The sequence below is a fragment of the Erpetoichthys calabaricus genome, chromosome 2 (assembly GCF_900747795.2).
Source record: "Erpetoichthys calabaricus chromosome 2, fErpCal1.3, whole genome shotgun sequence".
NCBI classification, from domain to species: domain Eukaryota; kingdom Metazoa; phylum Chordata; class Cladistia; order Polypteriformes; family Polypteridae; genus Erpetoichthys; species Erpetoichthys calabaricus.
In genome coordinates, this window is record NC_041395.2 from 136,489,074 (window position 1) to 136,503,275 (window position 14,202).

General features: G+C 38.7%; 2 protein-coding genes across 3 annotated transcripts in view; one reads left to right on the plus strand and one right to left on the minus strand.

The window, feature by feature from the left end:
* The window catches only part of eif2a (eukaryotic translation initiation factor 2A), a 71,005-nt gene extending 66,588 nt beyond the window's left edge, over positions 1-4,417 (minus strand). The window contains exons 1-2 of the mRNA XM_028794545.2: positions 4,311-4,417; positions 3,231-3,300 (exon numbers count right to left, since the gene is read on the minus strand). Coding sequence (XP_028650378.1) covers positions 3,231-3,300; positions 4,311-4,338 — 98 coding nt within the window. The 5' untranslated portion in view covers positions 4,339-4,417. The remainder of the gene's footprint in view (positions 1-3,230; positions 3,301-4,310) is intronic.
* Positions 4,418-9,481: 5,064 nt separating this feature from the next.
* Positions 9,482-13,642, plus strand: LOC114646372 (stress-associated endoplasmic reticulum protein 1). Of its 2 annotated transcripts, XM_028794548.2 has the most exons (4): positions 9,482-9,618; positions 9,724-9,816; positions 10,119-10,194; positions 12,842-13,642. In XM_028794548.2, the coding sequence occupies exons 2-4, from the start codon at positions 9,733-9,735 to the stop codon at positions 12,880-12,882; spliced, it is 201 nt and encodes a 66-aa protein (XP_028650381.1). In that variant the 5' UTR covers positions 9,482-9,618; positions 9,724-9,732; the 3' UTR covers positions 12,883-13,642. The 2 variants fall into 2 exon arrangements, with proteins under 2 accessions (XP_028650381.1, XP_028650380.1); XM_028794547.2 differs by having other exon boundaries at positions 9,509-9,816.
* The last annotated feature ends 560 nt before the right edge of the window (positions 13,643-14,202 follow it).

The window sequence follows — 14,202 nt, forward strand, 5'->3', positions numbered from 1 at the left end:
TTACTTTTCTTGGTGGCTTATTACATTACGGATGTTTCACATGTTCATTTTTTCCCCTGTGCTTACAAGACATTAAAAAAGTGTTTCTCAACTGTGACTCCGGAACATCTCAGTACGCAAGCTATATTAAGCGTCAACAACTCAGACTCGCTACACCTTAATCTACAAGTACAGTAATCCCTCGCTGTATCGCGCTTCGCCTTTCTCGGCTTCACTCTATCGCGGATTTTATATGTAAGCATATTTAAATATATATCGCGGATTTTTTGCTGGTTCGCTGATTTCTACGGACAATGGGTCTTTTAATTTCTTGTACATGCTTCCGCAGTTGGTTTGCCCAGTTGATTTCATACAAGGGACGCTACTGGCAGATGGCTGAGAAGCTACCCAACTTACTTTTCTCTCTCTCTCTCGTGCGCGCGCTGACTTTCTCTGATCCTGACGTAGGGGGATTGAGCAGGGGGGCTGTTCGCACACCTAGACGATAGGGACGCTCGTCTAAAAATGCTGAAAGATTATCTTCACGTTGCTACCTTCTGTGCAGCTGCTTCGTGAAGCAACATGCTGCACGGTGCTTCGCATACTTAAAAGCACGAAGGGCACGTATTGATTTTCGATTGTTTGTTTTTCTCTGTCTCTCTCTATCTCTCTCTGCTCCTGACAGAGGGGGTGTGAGCTGCTGCTTTCATTGTAACTGCTTTGTGCCGCTGTGCTTCGCATACTTAAAAGCCAAACAGCCCTATTGATTTGTTTGCTTTTCTCTATCTCTCTGACGTGCTCTGCTCCTGACGCGCACTCCTTTGAAGAGGAAGATATGTTTGCATTCTTTTAATTGTGAGACGGAACTGTCATCGCTGTCTTGTCATGGAGCACAGTTTAAACTTTTGAAAAAGAGACAAATGTTTGTTTGCAGTGTTTGAATAACGTTCCTGTCTCTCTACAACCTCCTGTGTTTCTGCGCAAATCTGTGACCCAAGCATGACAATATAAAAATAACCATATAAACATATGGTTTCTACTTCGCGGATTTTCTTATTTCGCGGGTGGCTCTGGAACGCAACCCCCGCGATGGAGGAGGGATTACTGTACTGACACTTATCCCTACCGACGAAGTAACTTTCACCAGTGTGGCCTTCTTCATCACAGACGATCCCGCTTTTAGACACGGACAATTATATGTTGCTCTCTCCAGAGGTCTATCTTTTCATTCACTCACAGTGGTATCCACAAACCCACGCCATTTGGACAACTGTGTCGTTCAGGAAATGTTCACCCATCAATACATAATTATGCGGCGTATGCTATGCCGCGGATTGGCTAGTCATACAATAATAACTGAAAAAATTCACTATTGCTTGCATTCTTTCAACTATATGAATGCATTTTTCTTTACTTCACAAAGATACTGCCTGCTGCCACTGAACTGAAAATTTATGGGTGTGCTTCAGTGAGAGAGAGAGAGAGAGAATATTCAGTAAGCACATAGGCAGGGCTTAAAGTGCTGTGGTATGCCGTACCTTCATTTTTGTGTTTCAGTGGCAGAGTACTTTCTACCAGCGCTCTCAAAACTGCGAGGGCTCCAAGTGTAAAATTTGTAACACATCGCAAGGAGGATCAAGCAGGCTAAGCAGACTGTACTGGCAGTTATATACTAACTCTTCAAACACTCCATGTAGCATGTAATCAAGGGACAGAAGCTTAACAGATATGACAGCTATCCACCAATCTATCTATCCATCCATCCATCTTCCTAACCCGTTTTTTCAGGGCAGGCTTACAGTGCAGCTGGTGATTTTCCTAGGAAGTAACAGATGCAAGGCAGGCACAGTTCCCAGACAGGGAGCCAAACCATCACAGGGTGATCATGTACTCTATAGCAGGGGTGGGCAAAGTCATTCCTGGTGGGCCGCAGTGGCTGCAGGTTTTTGTTCCAACCCAAGTGCTTAATAAGAAGCACTTATTGCTCAAGTAACACTATTGCTTCACTTTAGTTGTCTTGCTCATTAAGATTTTGAACCCTTATTGCTTTTTTTAGTCTAAAACAGCTGTATTCTTGGTTTTTAATTGTTCCTTATTAGCAATAAGATGCTAATGACAAAAGAAACCAGCATTTCTCCATTTAACTTGTTTTCATTTACACCCGTGTGTATTTATTGTGCACTGTTTGGTTTAATTAAATACTTGGAAGGAAAGTGAAGAGACAAAAGTGAAACACTGAAAATTACTCAACTGTTTTAGACTTCAGATCATTTGGAAGATATCCTTAGAAAGGAAAAAAAAAATGTAGGATATGAGAATGACCTGACATGGCAGAGTTAAAGCACTAACAAGCTATGAAATTGAATAATTGACAAGAATTGTTTTCTGATTAAGCAACTGGGTTTGAAAAAAAACCTGTAGCCACTGTGGCCCTCCAGGAATGACTTTGCCCACCCCTGCTCTATAGGGTCATTTAAGCAATGCCACTCCACCTAATAATCCATTTGTTTGGACTATGGACTGTGGAAGGAAACTGGAGAACATGCAAACTCCACACTGGGAACACCCAGGACACAACACCAATCTACTTCACTGCAAGAGGGCAGCACTATCAGTGTGTCTCCTAATAATAACAATAATCTATAAGTCCATCCATTCTCCTAAACTACCTATCCATGGCAGGGTTCACAGGGCAGCTGGAGCCTATCCTAGCAAACATAGGGTGCAAGGCACCTGTATAATTATAATGTTCTAACAAATATTAACTACATTCTAATAACAATAATATAATTATTGTCCTCAATATCTTCAACCCATTAATCTATTAATACATTTTCTGCTTGCTGTAAGTGGGGAAACTGGAGCAATTGGAGGAAAGCAAAGCGCACAAAGGAAGAACGTGCAAACTAAATTCAGTTAAGACCCAGTATACAAACTTCTTTGGGTCATCCTAACAGCATATTCGGCCCCGGGCAAAGTAGTCAGATGGGGCCCCTGTTTTGATAACCAAACAGCAACATACCTAGGCATCAGAAACATCATGGACCCCTGGCCAGTGCCCATACATCTAGTTGGCCTGCATAGTGCAAGGCAGCAGCACAACCACTGCACGACCATGCCACCTTTGATTAAATGTAACAGGCCTATTTAGTAATACAAACATAATTAATGTATCAGGCCTATTTAGTAATAAAAAAATTATTAATGATCTCTCTAGCTACAAAACACTTAAGAGAAAAAAGGATGATTACCTCTGGAAAGTAGTGTTTTCAGAACATAGTGGAGGACCATTTTGCATAAATATTCCTTCTGTACCCCTGACTGATATAAAAAAAAAATGGGAAAAGAGTTATAAGTATAAGTACACGTTTTAAAAAATACAAAGTCCTTTCAAGCAAATCTGTTAAAAAACACTAGACGTTTCAAATGTTGTGATACTTGAAGTCTTAACAAACCCTAGTGTAAAGAAATCGTTAAATATCTTGCTCTTTATATAGTCTTAAGTGCCGACACTAAAAATAAAGCCTTGTTTTAGTGCATACATTAGTAACACGGTGCGTTCTTCCCCTTTCATAAATACACGTGTAAGAGGTTCTAGTTAAAAACTTTGTAAACATTCGGTATACTGGGCAGCTCTAAAATGTAGTATCTGACATTCATGATGTAATCTTCGGTACCCTCGCTTTACCCAAGCCACTTGCTTAAAAGTGTGGTTCAGGTCTAAAAAATTAAAATACGTAATATGCATATATTAATGGCAAGTCGACGCTAACATGAGTATTTAAAAGACCCAGTCCAGCCTACAAGGTCTTATTCCAGTCTCAGACTCGGAATAAAAACAGTGAAGATGACAGCAATCCACAGTGTATGTAATCAAAAGCGGCTGGCATAAGAGTTGCAATTTTGCAATGTTAGTAGCAAATGCTACTACTAGCGTTGAAGTGATTTTATGAGTCTATTACGATAAATAAATAATCATTCGTGATGCATTGAACCGTTTATGTTCCTTAAATAAATCTAACAATCGCAATGAGCTCTAGGTTCCAAGTAGTTAGCACTACAGCTTAATGAGTAACAAGAATATCGTAAGTCGTAAAAGTAAGCAAAGCTAAGGGCAAGTTCAGCATCACGCAAACTGCCAGATTTTCCACGTGTGCAAGCACCCCAGCAAAAGTGAACTGAAACAGTTCTAAAACCCTGTAGACCAAATAGGACACTATCCGTTTCTACAATAAAGAATCTGCCAGTCTGCCCATTTAAACAATTTGTTGATTTTTTTTCTGTTAGCAATGTCAAAAGATAACCACAGTTCATTTGCAAGTAAATCCCACCTGCCAAAAGTGGAACGGGAGGCGCCATCTTGTAGCGGAAGTGTCGTCACGGACCGCGTGACGACTTTAGGGAAGAAACACGTCGGCAAAGGCGAGGTCGCGTTACGTCTTGCGGGTGGGCAGATTAATGCGCGTCTGGCGCTCGATTAGGTGACGTGCCGCAACTGAAGACCTGTGGTGGTTTAAGTGCTTCGTGTCCTTTTATTTCATTAAATAACATGGGCGGAAGCGATGGCGCTGTACACACATCTATTTATACTTGCGTAATATACTTTCTCATTTACACCTAGAAGCCATATTACCTGTAAAAGAAAAGACCAATTAAAACATTTTCTTTAAAAATCATTTGTAAATATTTTTTCAAAGTCAGTTATGTTCCTAATATGCAACACATTAGTTGACCTATATTTGAGAAACCTGCTTAATCCAAATTATTAATAAAGAGCTGAAAATAGAAGAAAAACGTGATTCTGAGCCAGTTGTTTTTAACTCCAAATCGTGTTTCCGAAGACCGAAACGAAGATTTTTTTAAAATTCTTCTTTTAATCCTTAGTTTCTTTATTTGAGTTGTGCCATTAACTGAACTTACCCGAGGTTTGTTTCACATTGATTCAATTTTGTTTGTTTATTTTACACCACGTCCCCTGTTACAGTGAAGTACAAATAACGTGAAGTGTGATGGGCCGAGTAAATACTGTACTGTATATATTACAGGGGTGGGCAATAGTAGTTCAACAGTTGTTTGTATGGAAAAAGACATGCAGGTTATTATTATTACAATAACTTTAAGAAGAAGAAGACAAATAATAAAAATAAATAATACAATAATGAATAAATAATAACACATGAATAAACTCTGTTTACATACTCACAACTGTAAACTTAGTTTTGCCCACTCCTGTATATACAGACAGGCTTTGTGCAATGAGAAATAATATGATGGAGACAGTATTAAAAGATTTAACAATGAATATAGCAAAAAATGAGTAGAAATGAGACACATTTCACAGTAGACACAGGTGAAATTAAGCATTAAAACATTAGACAGTTAACAGAGAGTGCAAGAATATTTCATGACATGCAGCAAAATGTAATTGAAATCAAACACATCAATAATATGGAGAGAAGATTACTATTATTTGGCTGATGCCTTTATCCAAGGCAACTTACAATGTTTGAGAGATGCAAATGGTTACATTTATTTTGTTTTTTTTCCTGCTGGAACACAGGGAGATAAAGTAACTTCCTTATGGTCACACATTGTCAGTAGCATGATTTAAACCCACAACCTCAGGGATTGAAATTCAAAGCACTAACCACAGTGCCACACAATATAAAACATGGACTTTCAGGAATACTTGGTTAATAAGCTGTCAAAATAACAATGACAAATGGATAAAAAAAGAAAGCTGGAGAGAAATAGGACATGCTTTGTGTCACATGTTGGAGGGAACAGGAAAAAAGAAGGAGACTGAAAGGGCAAACAAAATAGTTAAATGAAAGGAAGGGACTAATATAAGAAACCAAAGAAAACTTCATGAATTGAAGGCACTGGAGAGATGTGGTGGGTTTTAAGCTGCATTTGGACAGAACACTATTTTATTGCTCCACAATAATGATAAAAATACTTCCAATGGATAAAATGGACTATTAAGAGTTATTCCATCTAAATGTCTACATTATTTGTTATGGGATGAAGGTAAAATTGCACCATTCCTAAATTGATTTTAGTGATCTCTTGGATAGTCTTTGTTTGATTGTGGCATATTCAAAAATATGCTGCTCATGTATCTTTTAATGGGTATTGGGTGCAGCTTTAGGGCTAAAATGATCAGGGTGAAGGGGATAACCATTTACTGGAAGTAATAAGTGTACATTTTTGAAGGTCATCTGATTAGATCTATGGCCACATATGTTATAAAACTGCATGATGATCGAGTCAAGTCAAGTTGGGGAGCATGCACTGGTACAGTGCGTTGCTGTACCCACTACACGACGAAACAACTTGGGATCCCAGTTGGCAACCCCCCATGCGGTCCAATCCCACCCTCCGGAAATGACCCTCTATCTGCCGTAGCCAGGTGTTACATGGGCGACTCCTTTGCCTGGTCCAGCCACTCAGGTCACCCTCAGGATCACCCTCGGGGAAATGCATCACATGGCCGTAGTGACATAACCGACGCTCCCTCACAATGCAGGTAATGTGCCTCATTTGGGACTCCATGAGCAACCACTCATTCAACACAAAGTCAAACCAACAGTACCCAAGGATTTTCCGGAGAGACACAGTACCAAAGGAGTCCAGTTTTCATCTCAGGTCACTGGATTGTGTCCATGTCTCTTAACCATATAGCAAGACAGGAAGCACCAGGACTCTAAAGACTTGGACCTTCGTCCTTTTGCATAGATATCAGTAGCACCACACACTCCTTTCCAGGGACTTCATGACCCCCGATGCTCTCCCAATCTGTCTTGTGACTTCATAGGAAGAGTCACCAGAGACATGAATGTCACTGCCAAGGTAAGTAAACCTCTCAACAAGGTCGACACTCTCTCCTCAAACAGACACACTGCTGATGACTGTGCCCAAGAGGTCATTAAAGGCCTGAATCTTGTTTTTTTATCCAGAACACTCACAAGCCCAGAAACTCAGACTCCTCGCTCAGTCTCTCGTGCACCCCAATCAGAGCCTCCATTGACTCCACGAAGATCACTGCATCGTCAGCAAAGTCAAGATCCGTGAATCTTTCTTCACTAACAAATGCCCCACAGCCACTGGATCCCACAACATTGGCCAACACCCAGTCCATACAAGCATTGAATAGAGTAGGAGCACACCCCTGACGAATCCCAGAATCAACTGAGAAAAACATAGAGGATCTGCCTCTACTCTGCACAGCACTCACAGTACCAGTGTACAGGCCGGCCATGATATCCAGCAACTTTGAGGGGATCCCGCAAGCCCTCAGGATGTCCCACAGGGCAGCTCGATCAACATCAATTTTCCTTATGATAATTTCATGGATGTAAACATTTATTGTTACAGTAAAAATATCAGAAACATGTTAAAGTCAACAAGGGTTTAAAGAGCATGTTATTTTACAAGTGAATGGAATGTTATGTTATAAAGTATACAGCTGCTTCACTGGAAGAAATTATTAGAACCTTAGAACAATTTTGGAGAGAACAGGCCATTCAGCCCAACAAAGTTTGGCAATCTTATCCGCTTAATTACTCCAAAATAATTTCAAGCTGAGTTTTGAAGGTGCATAAAACCATACTGTCTACTGTACTACTTGATGGCTTATTCCATGTGTCTATGTTTCTCTGTGTGAAGAAAAACACTGTAATGTTTATTTGAAATTTACAATGAACAAATTTCCAAATGTGCCCTCATGCTTTAAAGTAACAGTCTCAATACATTGTACTATTTCCTTTTATAATTTTAAACACTTCAATCATGTCACTTCTTAATCTCTGGTAGCTTAAAATTAAAAGTGCTGGTAGGGAGCTGATGATAATGGTGTGAACTACAAAAATAAAGTATTGACAGTAAACTCCCATTAAAGGTCAATCAAAAACATACTTTTTAGACTTTGGTTCATTCCTTTGGAGACAAAATGTACAGAGAAATGCAACCCCCACCAATTTTCTGAACTCATTTTTTGTTTACAGGATCACCAGGGGCCAGAGCCTTTTCTAGTAGCATCAGGTGCAAAGCAAGAATCTATTCTGAACACACATTGACACATTTACGCTAGCTCATATACTTCCACAGTTAAGATTAACTTAAAAGCATGACTTTATGATGTAAGAGGGAAATATGGTATGCATGGAGAGAGCAAAAAATAAGAAACCAAAAAAATGTATAATTGTATACAGACTAGGAGAAGTATAGTTTGTGTGAGACACACAAATGTGAAACTCAGGAACATATAAAGGAAGAACATTTTTAAGTGAGGGATAGCAATGGCATGGTTTAAACAAAAGTAAAATGCTGCAACATGTGTGTTTTTTATAATGTACTATAATTCTTATTAAATTAATGATAGATAGATAGATAGATAGATAGATAGATAGATAGATAGATAGATAGATAGATAGATAGATAGATAGATAGATAGATAGATAGATACTTTATTAATCCTGTAGGAAATCGCATGGTTACAACAAAAAAGCACAAATATATATAAAACAAGAATTACAATAATCTTAAGTATGCTAATAAGACACAAATACACATATAACAAGAACTGTCAATAAGTAAATTAACGAAGTATTGGAATTTACTAAGTGTAAAGTGATTAGAATTGCACATACTTAGAAGTTACAGTTTCACAGTATAGGATGTCAGTCATTGGCACAGTATATCGCACATGATGCCATTGTCTGTTAAGATGTCCTCTAGACCATCTCAGTATAATTTTAATCAATAAGGAAATAATTCCTTCTCAGATGAGATGGTGAGTTATCATAGAGCCTGCTGGTTGAGGATAGAAATTACTTCACATAGCACTCCTTGGAGTAACACGTTTGACTCAAGTCTGTTACTAATGGTGCTCCTCTATTTAGCCAAAACCTCTTACAGGTGGTGAGAGTCACTGTCCAATGTAATGTAATGCTCCTTTTAATACTACTACCTTCTAAGCTTGTTTTTGAAACTGCACACTTATGTATTCTTGACACAACAGTCTCATTTAAAACTTAGAGGAGACATAAGCACTTCAACTTTATCATGGAACACGCATCTGCAAGAAGGAATCAGTTTTCTGAGTTAAATATGTTTCTGAGTAAGCGTTCTTACCGGTGTTCTCTGCCTCTTTATTTAAAAAGCATTATGTAGTAACTGATGACGATCTAGTATAATTCCATTTAAGTTCATTATAATGACTGCATTATTTGGGCTTCTGTGGATGTTTTGCATATTTGTTGACTACCAACTGGTCAGCATCCCCAAAGTCTACCGTTACAGGGTAATTTGCAGAATGGCATACAGTGGTAACTCAGGCTTTGTAAAGACAGCTGTTGTGCTGGCCTTTCATAATAAATAAATATATTATTTCTTAACGGTATTTATTTTCTGAACATAGGCCTCGTGTCGCTCAGAACTATTGGCCAAACTCTGACGTGTAACAAGGCGATCACATGAGTTTTCTGAGTGGGCGGCCGCGCACTATATATGTCTGCGGATGCAGTTGTGGACGACGTGTCCTCCGGGAGTGGGCGGAGCGCAGATTGTGTCTACGCAGGCAGTCGCTTGTAGTTTCGAGTATATCACATCTGTCGTGGAAAGAAGGGCCTGGAGAAGGTGCAGATTTCCCACTGGAGTTCCGTTTCAATAATAGAAGCAGTGCCGGAAAGGAATAATCTTTATAAGAGTTGACTATTTTCTTTAATACTTCCTCTTCATTAGGAAAGCAAGATGGTGGCAAAACAGAGGATTCGCATGGCCAACGAGAAACACAGTAAAAACATCACACAGAGGGGCAACGTGGCAAAAAGCACCGTAAGTCTGTCGCATTGCGCCGTTGTGGTTGTCACTGTATTTTGAATAGACACGTAGCGCATCTGGAGGTGCTGGCCCTAAGCGAAAGGTCTCCCCTTAGCTTGTGGACGTGCCTGCCTACGTGGTTTACTATCCTGCCGACCGGCTTCTGTATTAGAGGCTGTATGAAGTACATTACCAACACGCCCTTCTCTTCCCCAAGGAAACGGCGTGGAATTGACTTGCATATCTGTGGGGTTTGCTCTGTACCACGTTGGCCGCTCCGGATATCCGAGTTTACATGTACGTCTTATTTGTTTCAGAGAAACAGCCAAGATGACAAGGTGTCAGTTGGACCCTGGCTGTTGGCGCTCTTTATTTTTGTCGTTTGTGGATCAGGTGAGTTATTTTTATGTTCTGGGATGTGTGCTTGTTTTCAGTGCTATGTACAGTGTAGCTTTCTGCTTTGTCTAAACAAATCGTGCCATTTACGTTACGAACCATTATAGTGATTGGCGAAAAGTCCACGTTTATAAGCCGTCAGTATTGCAGTATGGCTTGCTCATTCTAAATTCTCATCGCCCTGCAATATTTAACATGAGTGGATCGTGAGTGTACATTGGCATAGCCTGGGCACCCGTTCAGTTTAAGATATATACACATTTAATATAGGTGACATCTCACTATGATGGCATCTGTTTCCAAATTTCATAGGAACCATCCATTATCAAAATTGCACAGTTCAATCGAGATCCCAGAAATCATTCCTGGTTAAGATGACCGCCCACCTTATTTTGTGCATGCTGGCTTACTGAAAAAGTGCAGAAACGTAATTTAGCAGCTAACAACCCATCATGCTGGAGAACCGTTCCAAGAATATACAAACCACCTCGGTGCCAGGAAATGAATGTTTCTTTTGGTCATTGGGAGTTGGCAATGACTATAATACTAAAATTCATGTAATATCTAATATGGTGATTAAAATGAGAGGCAAATATGTATAACGAATATGTTTGAAAGTTTTTTTTTTATTTGATTGTGCTTATTAAAACAGTCAAAGGAATTCTGTTCAGGAAAAGTAATGTCTTTTAAGCAGGAGGATATGGAGTCAGATTTTAAAAGTATGACACTACTGAAAGACAACTTTAAATATTTAGATGTTTCTGACAAAGCCCTGTTGACTGCACCACAAATGGTTTTTGTGCTGAAAACATGTTTGTTGGAATGTAACCCTTTATTGTAAGTTGGGGCATCTGCCAAAACCCTTTCTCGTGCAGTGGAACATTGTAGTTTTTGTTCTGGATGCATAGAGCTATTGCACAAGTCCTGGAATACCAGGAAAGGAGTAATAGTAGCAAACCAGCACTAAAGGGAAAATGAAGTACATGTACAGTCCTGGCTTTATGTTAAGTACTTGCCTAAATTAAATGCCATACACTCAATTATCAAACTGAAGATTGTCAGTCCCCTAAATATACTGAACAAGCACAAGATGCACTTGGAGTTCCTTAAATACTCACTCTCTAAAACCCTCCTGACTTGTGTGGCAAAAGCATATATGCACATTTTTCCCTCAAGTTAAACATAATAACATACAGATGTTGCTTTTCCCACCAGGTTTGGATTCAAGGTTACCTTTTTGATACAGGTACTGTTCTAAGATGGGGGCATGTCATAATGACCTTGCTAACACAACATTGCACAATCTGTAAACAGCCAGTTTTGAAATTTAACAGAACTGAAGCATGTGTGTGCATTTGTTTTATTTATATTTCAAGATGGATGCATTTATTGCACTTAACATCAAATCTATTTCATATGTAAAGCATTTGCTGTTTTTCCATGTGTGTGCAGTTTGTATGTTCTTTGTCTGCATGGATTTCCTCCCACAGTCCAAAGACCTGCAGCTTAGATAGTGGTGTTAAATAATGGCATGTGTCCATATTCACCCTGTCCAGGTTGTGTTCCTGCCTTGTGCAGGATGATTGCTGAGATAGGCAGGCTGTCTCATGACTCAACTCTGATAAGCATGTTATGAAAGTGGATGGATAAATGTTTCTTAAAACAAAGGTGGCTATGTGCTGAAAAATGGACACCACTGTTTACATTAAATCACTGAAGGCACATTCAGGCACACTGGAGCAGTTGATTGCACTGTCAATACAATTTGATATATTTAGAGCAGTTTGTCCATTTTTGGGTTTAATATGACACTAAATTGTAATCTAAAATGGATTGCTTTGCCAAAATGACCATGGGTTTACTAAACCTAAACTATCTGGAGACTGCAACATGCCAGCTTCCTTCCTTTTACAGTCCGGTTAATGAAATGTCTGAGCCGTAAGGTATTAAAACTGGCCTGTTCTTCTTTCCTAAACATCTTTTGTAGTCCCATTTGGAAATTTCATATAATATTATTAATTCATTACATTTATATAGCGCTTTTCTCCGTACTCAAAGTGCTATTACACCCCCCCCCAACCCAAATCCCCTCACAATCTGATCTGTATTGCTGCACACTACCTCCAGTCTTCAGTTATGGCCTATTTTCACATACTTTGTTTGTCCCTGTTAAAGTTCAGTTAGTAATTCCGCATCTTTTGTAATAAATATCTCTGTGACCCTTCTTAACCTTTTTGTCAACCTATCTGGTGTATATTTTAAAAGGGCATAAAATGTATCCACTGTGACCTCTAGTGGCGCAGAAATGCTTCAGCCAGGCACTACAATTGAGATGAAAGTAAACCTGCCTGTGCAGTTTGCACTGAAAGTACAACAGGAGTCCTGGAGATGGTGTTTAGGCTGCTACTAGTCTTTAACCGTCATGTGCTGAAAATGGTTCCAAGCTATTAACCATGCACTTGCCCTCTGAAATGTATTGTCAAGTTTGGTTTTCATAACAATCCAATATTTGGTACATAATTAACATCTCACTAATTTGGTAAATAATGCATTTTTTTTCTTTGCTATAGTTTTATATCCTTCTGAATAGCATATCTTAATGTGTAATACTAAGTACTGTGTTTTTTCTCCCCTCTCTGTGCAGCGATCTTCCAGATTATTCAGAGCATTAGAATGGGCATGTAATGCGGCACAGAAAGCAAGCAACCCAGTGATGCTTACCACCTGTTACAATGTACCTGTTTGAGAACCATACTGTGCTTAAGAATGCAGATATATTTTTGGAATATTCTAGAATTTTTCATATGCTATACATCTGTATATAAAATACAGAATTATCCTTGAGTGCCTTATCTAAAAGCCATGCAAATGTATTTTCCCATTCCAGCCTGGGACCCGTTAAATATAATGTACTGTACATTCCTGTTCACTTTGTAATTATTATAAAATGTATGTTCCATTCTAATTGTTTGGTATAGCTTGTGATTTTATTTTAATTCTTTCTTACTGTAATTATTTCCTCTTTATTTTAAAAGAAGGATAATTTTCTTTAGAATGTGTTTTGGGCTCATCCCAAAAGCAACATGCTTTGTCAATATAAATAGGCTTCAGACATTAATTATGCTTCAGATTGTTTAGAAATATACTGCCTAAAGCTTTTGTGTAGGATTTATGCAAAAACACTTTCAAAGAACAAGTGTACTTTAGTTCATAGATGCAGATTTGTATATTTAAGCCTCAAGCACCGTTTCAATCTTGTAATTCTTGTGATATTTATTCAAAAATTGCCACTGATGTGTTCTGTATTTGGGGGAGTGGGATGATTACATAAATTGAAAGAGTGTGAGAAAGTATGATTGATTACTGTCGGCTTACACAAACAATTGCTGATTGTGAAAGAATTTGCCATGAATGCCCACCAAATAAACAGAATTTGTAAAACTTTTTTGTTGTGGTGTGGTTTTTTTTTTTTTTTTTTTTTATATTTATATATATATATATATATATATATAACAGAGGCAAGAACACTGGAAAGCAAGGCATTTACAACAAAACCTAAAAATGTACTCTCGGAACTAAACCATTAAGATTTTAATGGTGAAGGTTGGGGGGGTAACTATAAGAGGATGGTAACATTTATGCCTCAGTCACTTGTATAGTATGTGAAATTGCTTTTCCTGCTACCTAATATCGCAGTTACAGCCTAGGCATAAATGTTTGCATTGAATTTTGTATATACTGCCCAATACGTTTAAGCAAATAGCTAACATTTTTGGAGCATTCATCGTAATAAACAAAATAGTTGCCGATTACTTTTCTGTCCACTATGTAGAAGTGGCAATTCATTCATTTTTTTAAATCTGCTTTAGCTAACTCGAGCAGCAAGTGCAGTGGCACAGGGCTGAACTTAGAGCTGGACAGGATCTGCAACTAATGTGTACTTGTCCAAGTTACTGGTTCCAATTAAATTAACATGTAAATCTTTGGGGTGCAGAGGTGATGGAC